Here is a 13,871-nt window from a genome sequence, read left to right on the forward strand (position 1 = left end):
TTTACTACTCTTCACATATTTACAATTATTTTTAAAATTATAAACAAAAAACATAAATAAAAACAAATAATGTTGTTGTATGAAAAAAATTATTAAAAAATTGTTATTAAGTTAACAAACCACTCAATTGTTTACATACATTTGAACAAAAAAACATTAAACATTTTAAAGTTAAAAACACTTGCGGAACAGAATTGTTCAGTTTTTTATATTTTTCATTATAAATGAGACCTAAAGTTGTCTCAATTTTTATGAAATTCATTTAGTTCATGTAAAACTTTACTAATAACAAAATGTTGTACCACAAAGTGCTGATAGCTGTATTTTTAATAACATTTTTTAATGGTAAGTGATGATGAAAAAAAAACAACAAAAAAAAATAATTAAAAAGGAAATTTTCATTTTTCAAGTTATTTTATGTGAAACTGAACAGCCAGAAGAAAATTGTGATATACCCTGCGATGAAAATGATACACTACCGGTTTGTGTCTGGGATAAAGATGAATATTGTTTCCTCTCATTACCCTCAAAATGTGTCATGGAACGCATACAATGTATATTTCAAAAGGGTAAATTAAAACAGAAAAATATATTAAAAAATAAATATTGTTTCAGTTTATTCAATGTTCTAGATTATATGATGTATGATGCTACCTTCTGTGAATTGGAGGGATTCAAGTGTCCCGTATCTCAATCTCCACCCTTGGATAATGAACAGATACACACTTATCATGAACATCCTGAGGATAATGTTGAAGTTATTTTGAAAACTGAGAATGAAAATGATATTATTGAAATCCCGGAGGATTTTGAGAATAACGTTGATCAACTAGCAATCCAAGATAGTATTGAAAGTGATGAAGAGAATAGCAGTCATGCTGAAATGTTGTTAAATTAATATTTAAATGGATTATTATGTTCAATATTTTATTTAAGGTTTTTCAAATTTTATAAGTTTTCATTAACTTAAATTTATCAAAAATCTTTTTCGGTTAAAATAAAAATAGAACATTTCGGTTAAGAATTTTGACAATAATTTCGTCTCGATTTTAAGGAAAAAGATTAATAACAATTAAAACAGTCTATTAACTAGACTATAGACTAGACTATACTATAATATAATATAGAATAGACTATAGACTGGACTATAAACTAGACTATAGACTAGACTGTAGACTAGACTATAGACTAGACTGTAGACTAGACTATAGACTAGACTATAGACTAGACTGTAGACTAGACTATAGACTAGACTATAGACTAGATTGTAGACTAGACTATAGACTAGACTATAGACTAGACTATAGACTAGACTATAGACTAGACTATAGACTAGACTATAGACTAGACTATAGACTAGACTATAGACTAGACTATAGACTAGACTATAGACTAGACTATAGACTAGACTATAGACTAGTCTATACCTAGACTATAGACTAGACTATAGACTAGACTATAGACTAGACTATAGACTAGACTATAGACTAAACTATAGACAAGACTATAGACTAGACTATAGACTAGACTATAGACTAGATTATAGACTAGACTATAGACTAGATTATAGACTAGACTATAGACTAGATTATAGACTATACTATAGACTAGACTATAGACTAGATTATAGACTAGACTATAGACAAAACTATAGACTAGACTATAGACTAGACTATAGACTAGACTATAGAATAGACTATAGACTAGACTATAGACTAGACTATAGACTAGACTATAGACCAGACTATAGACTAGACTATAGACTAGACTATAGACTAGACTATAGACTAGACTATAGACTAGACTATAGACTAGACTACTCTAGACTATATACTATTTTGTAGACAAACAAGTATTTTTCGATTCTAATTTATTTAGAATTTAGAAAACTATTGTTAAATTAAATCACATTTCACATTTGTGGACAATAATTATTATCTTTTATTTTTTATTGATAAATATGTATATTGATCGGAAAGTACTGCACATGAACATCATGTTTAGTGATTTATAATTGTGTTAAAAATTTCGCAAACATTTTAACTCATATAAATTTTAATTAAAAACTATTGCTTTAAAATTATGTTTATGATACATACACATACATACATTTTTATACTTAGTATTAGGAAGTCAATAAATTAATAAACGCTAAAAACATATATTTATATAATAGTTAAGAGTTAACAGCAAAAAGGAGTTGACAGAGAAATATTTTTTTAGTTTGTTGATAAATCGTAAAGTGCTAATAAGATAGACAGCATTTTGATATGCTTTGTATAATAATTTTAGATTTATTTGTAATTGCCCGTTTGTTAAGAGCCATCATCACTGTTCTATCTTTAAACAAAATAGTAAAGTCCCCTTTGCTGTTAACTTTTTATTTCGAGTATTAGAATCACATAGTGGAATGTTAAGTTATCTCTAGTTTGTTGCCTAACGTCTTTTCTTTTTCTCCTGTTTTCGCAATTTATGCAAACGGCGATTGTTGGGTTGAGCATCACAACCAATCGATTTAGAATCCTGTCAAGAAGAAATGAAATTTAGTTGGTGGCCAATGTGATTTTATTAATATATATTACTTCCAAAGTTTCAACATCTTTTTTATTGCCCTGAGAGCTCATAAATATTGAAGCCATTATACAGGCCAATTGGAAGAAGGCTCCGAAATACAAACTCCATCTTAAGATGGTACTAAAAACATCATCTTCAACATATTTATCCAAAGGATTTGGTGTTGTGGTCATTGTTTACGTATTTAGTTATAGTTTTTCTTTTTTTGCGGTTTAGTTAATTAATTTATTTATTAATGCAAAATATAAAAGAACTCGAACAATTTCACTTTAATATATTTTACAAAATTCGTTTATTTTGTTTAGTACGGTATGTATTTGGCAATAAACGGAAAAATATATGTTTGTTTACAACTCCATCGTAACTTAACATGGAGTTAAAAAAAATGTTGCTATTCCACCTAACATAACAACAAACACAAGAAAATTGTTGTTGAAAAATGTTATAGTGATGTCAAATTAGCAATTTGCTTTTGTTGTAAATATTATATGAATTTATTGCAAAGAACTTTTGACAGTTCTTAGGTACAGCAAAGACTCCACAACTACACCTGGCATTTATAATTTTTCCTTCTCTTTTTTAGTAAGAGTTAACAAAACAAAATGCTTTTGTATATATCTTAAGGCATTGTCATATTTAAAGAAAATATGCTGATACAATTTATAAAACCTCTTAAAATGTCTTAATTTGAAAAGTATAAAATAGAAATTATTATATTAGAGAGATAGATTATCATTGTATTCAATTTGAAAGTATAAAACTTTTTCATATCCAATTAAATTAATACATTCTGTAAATTCCTATAAACTTTTTGCATAAACATTTTTGGGAATATCTTAGAGAAATTGGTAACCCTAACCAAACATCTGCTTAACTAAAAAAAACTTTGACATTTAACTTCGAAAAAAGAATCACAAGAATTTTTTAGCAAAAAAACCTAAAAAGAGCTTAAAAATTCTAAGAAAAAATTAAATTTTTAAGAAAAAAATTAAGTATTAATTAAATTTTATAACTCTTTTAAATATGGCTTCTTATCGCAGCATTGGTAGTTGCATGCGTCAAGTGTACTTTAGAAATTCTCGACAATTTGCCGAATTATCACGTAACCTTGGTCAGAAACGTTTATTATCAAATGCCGCCTCGCAACCAAAACCTTCGAATGGTCCCAGTACCCTTAAGTTGGCCGTATTGGGTACGACTTTGGGAGCCACGGGTGGCACTGTTTATTCTTTGTATTTAAATTGGAAGGATAAAAATTCTCACATGGAACATGAGCGTACACCACCGGCCATTATAAATGAATTCCCCTCCAGTGTTAAAATAACCAAACGCTTTGTTAATCCCAAAGATACTTCCGGTCTCGATATAACCCTCTTCCAATTTCAAACCTGTCCATTTTGCTGTAAAGTTAGAGCTTTTCTAGATTTTATGGGCCTTTCCTACAAGGTGGTAGAGGTGGATGCCGTTCTAAGGCAGGACATTAAATGGTCCGAAGTAAAAAAGGTACCTATGGTCTTGATACGTCAGCGCGATGGACGTTATGTGCAAATGAGCGATTCAAGTGCTATAATTTCATTGATTGCCACCTACTTGAATGACAAAAAGATTGATATTGGTGAATTGGCTCAATATTATCCGGCCATATCATTTTTCGATGACAATCAAAAGAAGAAACATGATATTATGAATAAATATTTCCTAATGTTCCAAGATCATACACCCAAAGGTCATACCAAAGAATTGGAGGAGTAAGTTTTATTTTTCTTTTCAGTTTAACTTATAAAGGATTAAATTATTTCACTCTAATAGATTGGAACGCAAATGGCGCACTTGGGCTGATTCCCATCTAGTACATTTAATATCACCCAATTGTTATCAGTCGCTGGGAGAAGCTTTTGAAACCTTTGAATGGTTCTCACAAGCTGGTGAATGGGATATACACTTTCCCAAATGGGAACGTGATCTTATGGTTTATGTTGGTGCCACCGCCATGTGGGGCATTGCTAAAATCCTTAAAAAACGTCATCAACTAACGGATGATGTACGTTCGCACATTTATGATGCCTGCAATAAGTGGACTAAAGAATTGGAAAAACGTAATACGAAATTTCTGGGTGGTAAACAACCCAATTTGGCGGACTTATCAATTTATGGTGTCTTAAGCAGTATGGAGGGTTGTCAAGCCTTTAAGGATTGTGTACAAAATACAAAAATTGGCAAGTTTTATGGACATTTTTTTGAAAAAGGAACAAATATTTTAATAATATTTTATTTTTAGGAGAATGGTTTTACAGTGTTAAACAATTAATACAACAAAATCGTGGCAATTTAATACGTGAACGTATTGAGGGAGAAATGCCCAATATGTTAACATCTATTACCAACTAATTAATAAATGATTTAGACAACAAAACTTATTTATATTTTAAATAGCTATAATTTTAAAACGATATCTTTTCCAATCATAAAGTTATGGAAAATAAAACATACCAAAAACCCGATTTTCTTAGAAATATATTTTTTAATTTAGATATTCCATAGACTTGAAAATTTGGTTTTAATATTTTTATACAAGATTTTTTCTATAAGCCAAGCCATTTTCCAATCAAAACGTGATGTAGGGCAGATTTTTCTACAAACAAAAAAAAAATTATCTGAAAATATTTATTTATATGTTTTGAAAACGAACAAAATTTTCCGTCTCTGCTGTTAACACTATGGCAACGGTAAATTTACCTTAAAATGATATTGCCACACTTGAAATAAACAGCTAAATGTCAACATATGACAACTGTCAGTCTTTTATTTTAAGGCTACCAGATTTTTTTTGCATTTAAAAAATCAAATTCAAAACTCATTTTGTTTTCATATTTAACAAAATTTCTAAACAAATTTGCAATAAATTTACATATATTTCACACAAATACCAATCGATATAATAACTTTGACAAATTTAAGAAATTCTATTTTACAATAAAACAGTTGAAAACTAGTGGCATCTCTCTAGGTGTTATGTATTTTATTCTCTTCTCTCTTTATTATCAATTGAGTGTGTGACTGTGTGTGTTGGTGTTGGTGATTTTTCGTAATACTTTCGTAGTTTCGAATTTTCTTTCATTCCTCCAAAAAGTTGTATTGTACCTTCTCTGGCCAAGACGATGGCGGCTACATTAGGAAGAATTTGTGGCTCTAAATTGCTTAAATCAGTACCTGCATTAAATCTGCAGCAGGTACGAAATTAAACACAAAATTCTTTCCTCATTGAAAGTGTTAAATCATCAAAAATATCCATCAGAAAAAAATGAGACCTTAAGAGATATTATAAAAATGTGTTCAAATTTTGTGTATGAAAAAATTAATTAATATTTATAAATTATCACAATTGGAAACATAATTCAATGGCTTAAATTAAATCTTACAAATAATTGGATAAAGTGTCAGTGCAAATGTTTGAAAATTTTATGTTATATGAAGAAAAAATTTTCCCTAACTTTAACATTATGTAACCCACCATTGAGGTTTTGTTTTTTTTCTTTCGTTTGACTGTCAACTGAACATCTTAGATATTTAATAGTTTTTTTAATAAAATTACGATTAATAAATGTTTTTTCTTTAATTTCTTTAGGCTAACAATTTGTCCACTGCCAAAACATGGACTAATGGCCAAAAGAAGGTGAGTAGTTATTTTCCTGCACACACATACACGAACGTATGCTGTGTATAATGACCAAACGTCAACTCCGGTGAACTATTTAATATACATAACCTCAATCATTTTTTTCATACTAAAGGTTATTTAAGTTTTAATAGTTTGTGTTTGGTTGTTAATTTTTTGATGTTTTTTTTTTTTTTTTTTTAATTTTTATAAATTTATGAAATATTTCTTTTAGTTCATTGCCACTATTGGCGCCTTAACCGGTGGTGTTGGTGCTTTGATCTACGCTATGGAGCAATCAGTTGATGCCTCCGGCACTGAAGTTCACCCACCAGCCATGCCCTGGAGCCATAATGGTTTGATTGCAGCATTGGATCATGCCAGGTGTGTAAGAAACAACTATTATTATCTTTATTATTTTCAGTGTTCTGTTTAATTTGCCTTTTGTCTGATGTTTATAATTGTTGGAAGTAGTGATGGACAAATTCCATTTGCTGTTTTAACTGTTAGGGAATAGGAAATATGTTTGAATATTTTATTTCTGGTTCAAAAGAAATCTGGAGAACATTACGACAGAATGTTGAACAAAAGAAACGTTCATACATTACGGCCTTTAAAGAACGTTTTAAAAAGCAGTAACAATTTGTTTAGAGTAATAGTTAAACAGACTATCATTGGTTTTCGTGTAGCTCCTCTAGTAGAGATCATTTTGTTGGGTATTCTTTAAGGATTCTGTAGTCTCGATTATCATTAATCATCATGAGTTCTTTGATCATCTGTGATGTTGTTGTAACAGCTTAAACTATACAATTTTAATCCGGGGGTTCTGTATTTAGGTCCAAGCCAAGAAATTGGGCTACTTCAATAGGGTTAGTCCATAAATCCATTGGGCTAAATGAAGTAGGGTGGGCTGGACAGTTGAATATGTGGTGGGTATCATGGGGACCCTGTCCACAAGATGGGCATATATTAGGGACAGCACGTTATATGCGGGACCAGTAGGCGTTGAGCCTGTTGCTCCATCCCGATCTCAGTTGTGCCATAGCAACTCTTGTTTTCCGCGGCAGATTCTTCCCTATTACTGCTATGGGCGGTGGGCGATCTCCAAGAACGACATTCATGCGGTAACCTGAAACCGCGGTATTGATGGCGTCTCTATGAATGTCATTCAAAGCTGCTGTATACGAACTTAACTTCGTATGCTCTCTTCGTATATACGAAGTACCTTCTTGATATGCCCCGGGGAAGCATCCAACTGTGTGATGTTAAAGTTGGGATGACTCCTCCGGTGACATCCCAGGAGGAACTGTTTAGTCAGCATGACATTATGTTCATTGACTGGGAGGACCTTCGTTTCCTCATGTAGATGGTTTTCTGAGGTTATTTGCATGCAGCCCGTTGCAACAACTACACATCATCCGTGATCAGACGCTTCGATGTTCAAGCAGTCGTTAGAGACTACTATTTTTTTATGAACATTTCTTTATCGTTTTCGAATAATAGTTTCATTAACGGAAAGAAGTAAGGCAATTAAAAACTTTAAAATAATCTTAATCATATTATTTTTTTAGTGTACGTCGTGGTTATGAAGTGTACAAACAGGTATGCTCGGCCTGCCATTCAATGAAATACATTGCCTATCGTAATTTAGTTGGTGTAACTCACACTGAAGCTGAAGCCAAGGCCGAAGCTGAGGGTATTATGGTAAGTTAACTTCTATCAAACACTTTTAAACATTTTCTCAATTTCATTGTATATACGAAAGTATAAAAATAAAAACCAACAAAAAAATTGTTATTTTCCTTAGGTTCGTGATGGTCCAGATGATACTGGTAATTATTATGATCGTCCTGGTAAGTTATCGGATTACTTCCCTTCACCTTACCCCAACGAAGAGGCTGCCCGTGCTGCCAACAATGGTGCCTATCCTCCAGATTTGAGCTACATTGTTTCAGCCCGTAAAGGTGGTGAAGACTATATCTTCTCTTTGCTCACTGGCTACTTCGATGCCCCAGCTGGTGTACAATTGCGCGAGGGACAATACTTTAATCCCTACTTCCCAGGTGGTGCTATTGGTATGGCTCAAGTCTTGTACAATGAGGTAATTAATCATACTTAACTTTTCCGGGAATTCTTGAATAATTTACTTATTCCTGTTTTAGGTTATTGAATACGAAGACGGCACCCCAGCCACCCAAAGTCAATTGGCCAAGGATGTTGCCACTTTCCTTAAATGGACCTCAGAGCCAGAACATGATGTACGCAAGAGTATGATTGTTAAGGTTATCGGCATTATGTCTTTCTTGACCATCATCTCCTACTACATTAAGAGACACAAGTGGTCCGCTTTGAAATCAAGAAAGATCTTCTATGTACCCAAGAAAGATTAAACTAAATTACGTATAAAATATAAATAATAACAAATTTAAATAAAAATAAAAAAAACGCCACACATTTCTATTTACAAACATAAAGAGTATGCAATTAGGCTCACTTAAAACCAAGAACTAGAGCCAAGCCACCACTATCACCATCATCTAACGATAATGTATGGAAATTAAATAAATGAATAATTAAACAAACAAACAAAAAATATAATGTTATTAGAAAAATGTTAAATCTTAAAGCTAAACCAAGAAAAAGTCAAACTAAATAAACAAACAAAAAATTACTATTAAACGTAATTTAAAACAAACCAACCAATTAAACAAATTTTCAATAGATATATCTTATTCGTTTCTTTTCTTATAAGAAATGTTTTTGTTTCATATTTATTTTAACCAGCCCTGCCGACCCGTCTACTATTCTAACTAGTATACTGCTTTGTTTTCATTCTTTTAAAATAAGATTAAGTTGAATTTTCTATGAGACAAAACCAAAAATTTTTTAAAAAAAATAATAACAAATTTAGCAACCAAAATGTTATTTATTTTAAAACCTTTCTTTAGTATTAGTTTTGAATAAGTTTATGCACATTTAAATTGTATATTTGAGTTGAAGAGTTGTTGCAGCCAATCAATTACTTCGCAAAAGAAGAAATTCAAATTGTTCGTTGTCATTTCAAGAGATATCTAAATAAATAATTAAAATCTTAAATCATTTTTTATTTACTTATTTTCAAAGTTTCAAACACTTTTTTTTTAGTAAAACTCTAACCACTAAAGTTTCAAAATGTTTCGCCAAACGGCATTTTCTGTGACTTATCATAAAGAAGATCATCGATTTATCGCCATTGTGCTTTTAATTGACCTAATGAATAAACCGTGTTAAGGTTTTTACGGACGACTCTTAATTCGATATATTAAGTTTTTTTCAATGTTTCGAAAGAAAATGCATTCGAAATTATTTCGAACTTTATTACACAATTGCTCCCCTTGACTTTAAAGTACACTCCACTAATTTTCCGGCCCATAGAAAATTCTTATCTTACTTTGGTTCTAAAGCAACAAAATAAGAATCCAATCACTAATTTGCATTTCCAATCAAATCGAAATTTTCTTCATTTGGCAATATTCGCAGAAAAAACATGGTAATGGCTTCTAATTACCAAACAAATTACTTTTTAATGACTACTGCATTGCACCTGATGATTAGTTTGTTGTTGTAACAGGTTGACTGTAACTGAATGTTCTTCATTGGGGAAAAAACTTCCGGTTGATACAGCTATTGCTGAGTTGACAATCTTTGGCCAATTGAGAATCGGGTCATTCCGCAGCGGAGATCCAATTTTCGTAGGAACGTTGTTTAGTTTGTGATGCTGATTAGTATACAAAAGACTCTTAATGAAAATTTTGTAATCAGCTATTTTGTGGGTGGATCTTTCGATCTTTCTGCATCATATATTATTATCAGGCAATTTCGAACGTACTGCATGGCAGTGCTGCATCTTCGAACAGGCTGTTTGTGTTCGAATTTACTACATTTCTAATTTAAAAACTGGTAATCGGTGATAGGTGTTTTTAAGTATTTTGCTCATCATATATTTTTGTCAGGCACTTCCAAACGTTCGGCAGCGCAACAGTCCCCTGGTTTTCGAAATTTCGTACAAAACCTCAATTCAGTATTTCGATTACGTTTCCTCATTCGTAATGGTAAGAAAAAATGCTATTTCAATTCAGTGCTTCACGATTGTTGTATTTTGGAGTTATTTCAGAATGACTAAGCGTAACATTAGAATGAACGTAGAATCAGAATTTCGATTCGAATAGAAATTTCTCAGCGAGCGAAATAAGTACTTGCGTATACAAGAATCATGAAATTCTGACAGTAAATGTCTTTTGGATATGTAGATCCTCCAAGGAGCTATTCTTGGATATTTGTATATTTGGTGGGTAAAAAAAGGAAAAATCTAACTCAATATTAGTAGTACAATAAAAATTTTAATTTCATCTACTTTTATTCTTAAAGAGAGCAGATGGGTGTCTGGTACTTTTTCAGAATTCGTACTTTTAAGTGTTGAATATGTGAAAACTTTTTAAGTAATAAACATAATAAAATTTTGAAAAATATTTGGGACACATCTTACAAAATTATGAGACACCTGTTTCGTACTTTTTAAAACTCAGTCAATTTTGGTTGTAAAAGGGAGAAAAAACTGTATTTTTTAGGTACTTTTTAGATATGCACCTTATACAAAAACGATTATTAAAGTTAACATTGGTTTACGACACACTTTTTCCATATAAAACAAGTAGGAAAGTATAGTCGGGCATGGCCGACCATATAATACCCTACACCATGAGTATATTTTCAAAATTTTTACCTTTTAATTTTTTTTATAAAGAAACTTTTATGTTGAATATTACCATAATTCCAAAATATTTAAGCAATTTATTGATAAAAAAAACTAAAATTTCTAAATGAGGCTTTATATAGGTCAAATATGGGGCGATCCTCGGTAAATTTGGGAAAAGGATATATTTCTAAATAACAGTTAGTTTTGTTGAGTTTCATTGCGATACAAATGGTTACAAGTCAATTTAAGTCGTTTATGACATTTTTTGAAGGGGGGTTTGTATGGGGGCTAGGGTCAAATAAGGGCCGATCCTTACGAAAATCTGCAGTGTCATTTATACTTATATAAAACTTATTTGTGCCAATTTTTAGAGAGATAGCAGAATATTTGACGTAATTATGTCATAAATAGTTCAAATCGGGAGGCACGGTTGTATGGGGTCTAGGTGAAATAATGGACCGATTTCATCCATTTTCAATAGGCTTCGTCCCTGTGCCAAAAAACATGCTTGGTCCAAATTTCATCAAATTATTTTGAAAATTGCGGCCTGTACCTTGCGCACAAGGTTTACATGGACAGCCAGCCGGACATGTCTTAATCGACTCAAAAAAATATTCTGAATCGATCGGTATACTTTAAGGTGGGTATTGGACCAATATTTTTGTATGTTACAAACATCAGCAAAAACGTAAATTACCCTCCCCACTTTAGTGGTGTAGGGTATAAATAGGTTTTAATATTCGTTTTTGCATAAAGCGAAATATCGCCTTATCTGAATATTTAATTTTACAAAATGTTTGCTATTTCTTTAGGGTAAAAAGTAAAAAAAGAGGAAAAACGGGAAATTTAATTTTGTTCATTGTGCCAATTTTTAAAAAAATTTTAAAAAAAATATTTATTCGCACGAAATAAGTTATTGGCATATTATTTTGGGGCAAAGTACATTGTACAACAAAGTACAATTTTCCGGAGCAAATGAATGTAGACTAAAGTTGTATGAGTCATATCTGTGGTGGATAGATTGGAAAACGTAATATTTTGTAAAATTAATTTTCGAAAAAGTCTATTCCTAGAAAAAATAGAGATAAATGGTACTTTTGTTTATAACTTTTAACAAACCTAGAATTTTTGCACTTTTTATCATTCCAATGACACTCAGGGTTGTTATAGTATGATCTATTCTACATTTTAATGCTTATTTCAACTATGCAACAATCAAAAGATGATATCCCTTAAACAAAGAAACTTACAAAACCATTGCTACGATCTTTAGAGTTAGGTTCTCGTCAAGAACGTTAAAAAATCCTTCCAATGATGATGTTATACGTGTCAAAAAGGGTTCTTCGCTACATATCTGGAACATCAAAGTACGGAATTTCTAATAAAAACAACTCCAAGACCAAGAACTTAAATGCTACAGTGATACAGACTTTGGTGGATGTTCAAAAATAGGAAGGTCCACAACAGGTGTTATTGTGAAATTTGCTGCAGGAGTTATGGTTAAGCCGAAGGCAAACTATGGTTGCTACATCCACAACGGAAGCCGAAATAGTAGCAGCCTTAGAAGCAACAAAATAGGTTATTTGGATAAGGCGCTTATATGCAGATTTAATTGGTTTGAATGACATTCCTTTACTTTACGTTGATAATTCTGTTGCTGTACGATTGACCCAAAATCCACAATATCATAGACGAACAAAACATATGTAGCTTGAAGCACTTCTTTGTTCGTAAAAGAAGTCAGTGAAAGAGAACTTGAAATTTAACAAATTTCTACTAAAGATCAATTAGCCCTTACAACCTACAATATTGAGTATACTTTGTAAACAAATCGGTTTAAGTAAAAATATTCTGGAATAAAGTTAGAAAACAAATCAAATACTTTATTTTTTAATAGTCCACGTATCGGCTAACCCCGACAATACGTTCATACTAGTTTTCCTACGATTCAAAATTTTCCTTTCACTTATATTCAATTGACTTTTAGTGAAAAATATCTGCAGAATCTATTAAGAAATTTCGATTTTATTCAAATTATTAGCATCTCATCTGGGGTCTTATAGAAAACGTTTGCTATAAATTAACACCTCTCGCATTTAAATAGATCTCATATCACTTGTTGGTATTTTTGGTAGTATGTAGTTTTAAAAGCTTTATATTTTTTTTATTTAAAATACATAATATTCGTTTCGTTTTTTTTCTTTTTTAATATAGACTTCATTGGAAGTGATGTGAAACTAAGAGTTATAATATCTTTGGAATTGTGATTTTTTTGTTTGTTTTGTGTTTATATTTTAACTTTATTTCATTAGATGTTAAAGTTTAGAGTTGTTTAAGTTCTTTTTATTTATATTACTATTTCCTTTTTTTTGTTTTTTTGTTTTATTTAATTTAAGATAATAATAATTATTTTAATTTTATTAATAATTACACGTACTTCTCAAGCTAAATACGCTACAAAAGAAAATAGAAAGGGGAGATGATGGTTGTTGTTTTCTTTGTTTTCATAGTGAGTGTTATGTATGTGTGTGTGTGTGTTTGTATGTGAATGAGTGAAGAATGTTGTTGTTGGCTGTTGTTAAAAATTAACAACAACAGAAAAGACGGCTCAATATGACAGACACAACGACGCACTAATTATGTAAACAATAGTTAGAATATATAGATTAATATTTTTTTAAAAGTACAATTTATTAAATAATAAAAATGTTTTATGACTTTTTTCGTTTCTTATTTATTTCAGCGACAATGTCAACCATCTATTTATCCATTCAAAAACATTCTCCTTTGAGTTTGAGAATGAATAATTTTAAGTTTATTTTTTTTTTTTCATATATATACTTTCTCTCTAACTCTCTTCTTTCCAAAATACTCCTGTGTTAGACTTCAATAGAAGAGAGTCAATAT

The 13,871-nt window shown here is 30.9% G+C and overlaps 4 protein-coding genes across 4 annotated transcripts; 3 read left to right on the forward strand and 1 right to left on the reverse strand.

Moving 5' to 3' along the window:
• LOC111683515 lies at positions 1-1,036 on the forward strand. Its single transcript, XM_023445594.2, has 3 exons — positions 1-345; positions 411-569; positions 633-1,036. The coding sequence occupies exons 1-3, from the start codon at positions 294-296 to the stop codon at positions 896-898; spliced, it is 477 nt and encodes a 158-aa protein (XP_023301362.2). The 5' UTR covers positions 1-293; the 3' UTR covers positions 899-1,036.
• Positions 1,037-1,917: 881 nt separating this feature from the next.
• Positions 1,918-3,018, reverse strand: LOC111683513 (protein anon-73B1). Its single transcript, XM_023445592.2, has 2 exons — positions 2,583-3,018; positions 1,918-2,523 (listed from the first exon to the last, which is right to left on the reverse strand). Exons 1-2 carry the CDS (start codon positions 2,745-2,747, stop codon positions 2,437-2,439), a joined length of 252 nt encoding a protein of 83 aa, XP_023301360.2. The 5' UTR covers positions 2,748-3,018; the 3' UTR covers positions 1,918-2,436.
• A 462-nt stretch (positions 3,019-3,480) lies between these two features.
• On the forward strand, positions 3,481-5,075 carry LOC111683494 (prostaglandin E synthase 2). Its single transcript, XM_023445572.2, has 3 exons — positions 3,481-4,322; positions 4,384-4,790; positions 4,853-5,075. Exons 1-3 carry the CDS (start codon positions 3,598-3,600, stop codon positions 4,960-4,962), a joined length of 1,242 nt encoding a protein of 413 aa, XP_023301340.2. The 5' UTR covers positions 3,481-3,597; the 3' UTR covers positions 4,963-5,075.
• Positions 5,076-5,624: 549 nt separating this feature from the next.
• On the forward strand, positions 5,625-9,325 carry LOC111683482 (cytochrome c1, heme protein, mitochondrial). The gene is made up of 6 exons (XM_023445555.2): positions 5,625-5,804; positions 6,200-6,247; positions 6,465-6,613; positions 7,801-7,933; positions 8,037-8,330; positions 8,392-9,325. The coding sequence occupies exons 1-6, from the start codon at positions 5,733-5,735 to the stop codon at positions 8,617-8,619; spliced, it is 924 nt and encodes a 307-aa protein (XP_023301323.2). The 5' UTR covers positions 5,625-5,732; the 3' UTR covers positions 8,620-9,325.
• The last annotated feature ends 4,546 nt before the right edge of the window (positions 9,326-13,871 follow it).

Source organism: Lucilia cuprina, chromosome 5 (assembly GCF_022045245.1).
Source record: "Lucilia cuprina isolate Lc7/37 chromosome 5, ASM2204524v1, whole genome shotgun sequence".
NCBI lineage: Eukaryota > Metazoa > Arthropoda > Insecta > Diptera > Calliphoridae > Lucilia > Lucilia cuprina.

Bases quoted from the DNA above. Each gene is read 5' to 3' on its own strand.
- LOC111683515 (XM_023445594.2), top strand. From the start codon at position 294: ATGTTGTACCACAAAGTGCTGATAGCTGTATTTTTAATAACATTTTTT. The intron at 346-410 runs GTAAGTGATGAT...TCATTTTTCAAG, and splicing joins TTTAATAACATTTTTTAATG to TTATTTTATGTGAAACTGAA. The intron at 570-632 runs GTAAATTAAAAC...TCAATGTTCTAG, and splicing joins ACAATGTATATTTCAAAAGG to ATTATATGATGTATGATGCT.
- LOC111683482 (XM_023445555.2), top strand. From the start codon at position 5,733: ATGGCGGCTACATTAGGAAGAATTTGTGGCTCTAAATTGCTTAAATCA. The intron at 7,934-8,036 runs GTAAGTTAACTT...TATTTTCCTTAG, and splicing joins CCGAAGCTGAGGGTATTATG to GTTCGTGATGGTCCAGATGA. The intron at 8,331-8,391 runs GTAATTAATCAT...TTCCTGTTTTAG, and splicing joins CTCAAGTCTTGTACAATGAG to GTTATTGAATACGAAGACGG.
- LOC111683494 (XM_023445572.2), top strand. From the start codon at position 3,598: ATGGCTTCTTATCGCAGCATTGGTAGTTGCATGCGTCAAGTGTACTTT. The intron at 4,323-4,383 runs GTAAGTTTTATT...TCACTCTAATAG, and splicing joins CATACCAAAGAATTGGAGGA to ATTGGAACGCAAATGGCGCA. The intron at 4,791-4,852 runs GCAAGTTTTATG...TTTTATTTTTAG, and splicing joins TGTACAAAATACAAAAATTG to GAGAATGGTTTTACAGTGTT.
- LOC111683513 (XM_023445592.2), bottom strand. From the start codon at position 2,747: ATGACCACAACACCAAATCCTTTGGATAAATATGTTGAAGATGATGTT. The intron at 2,524-2,582 runs GTAATATATATT...TCTTCTTGACAG, and splicing joins AAGATGTTGAAACTTTGGAA to GATTCTAAATCGATTGGTTG.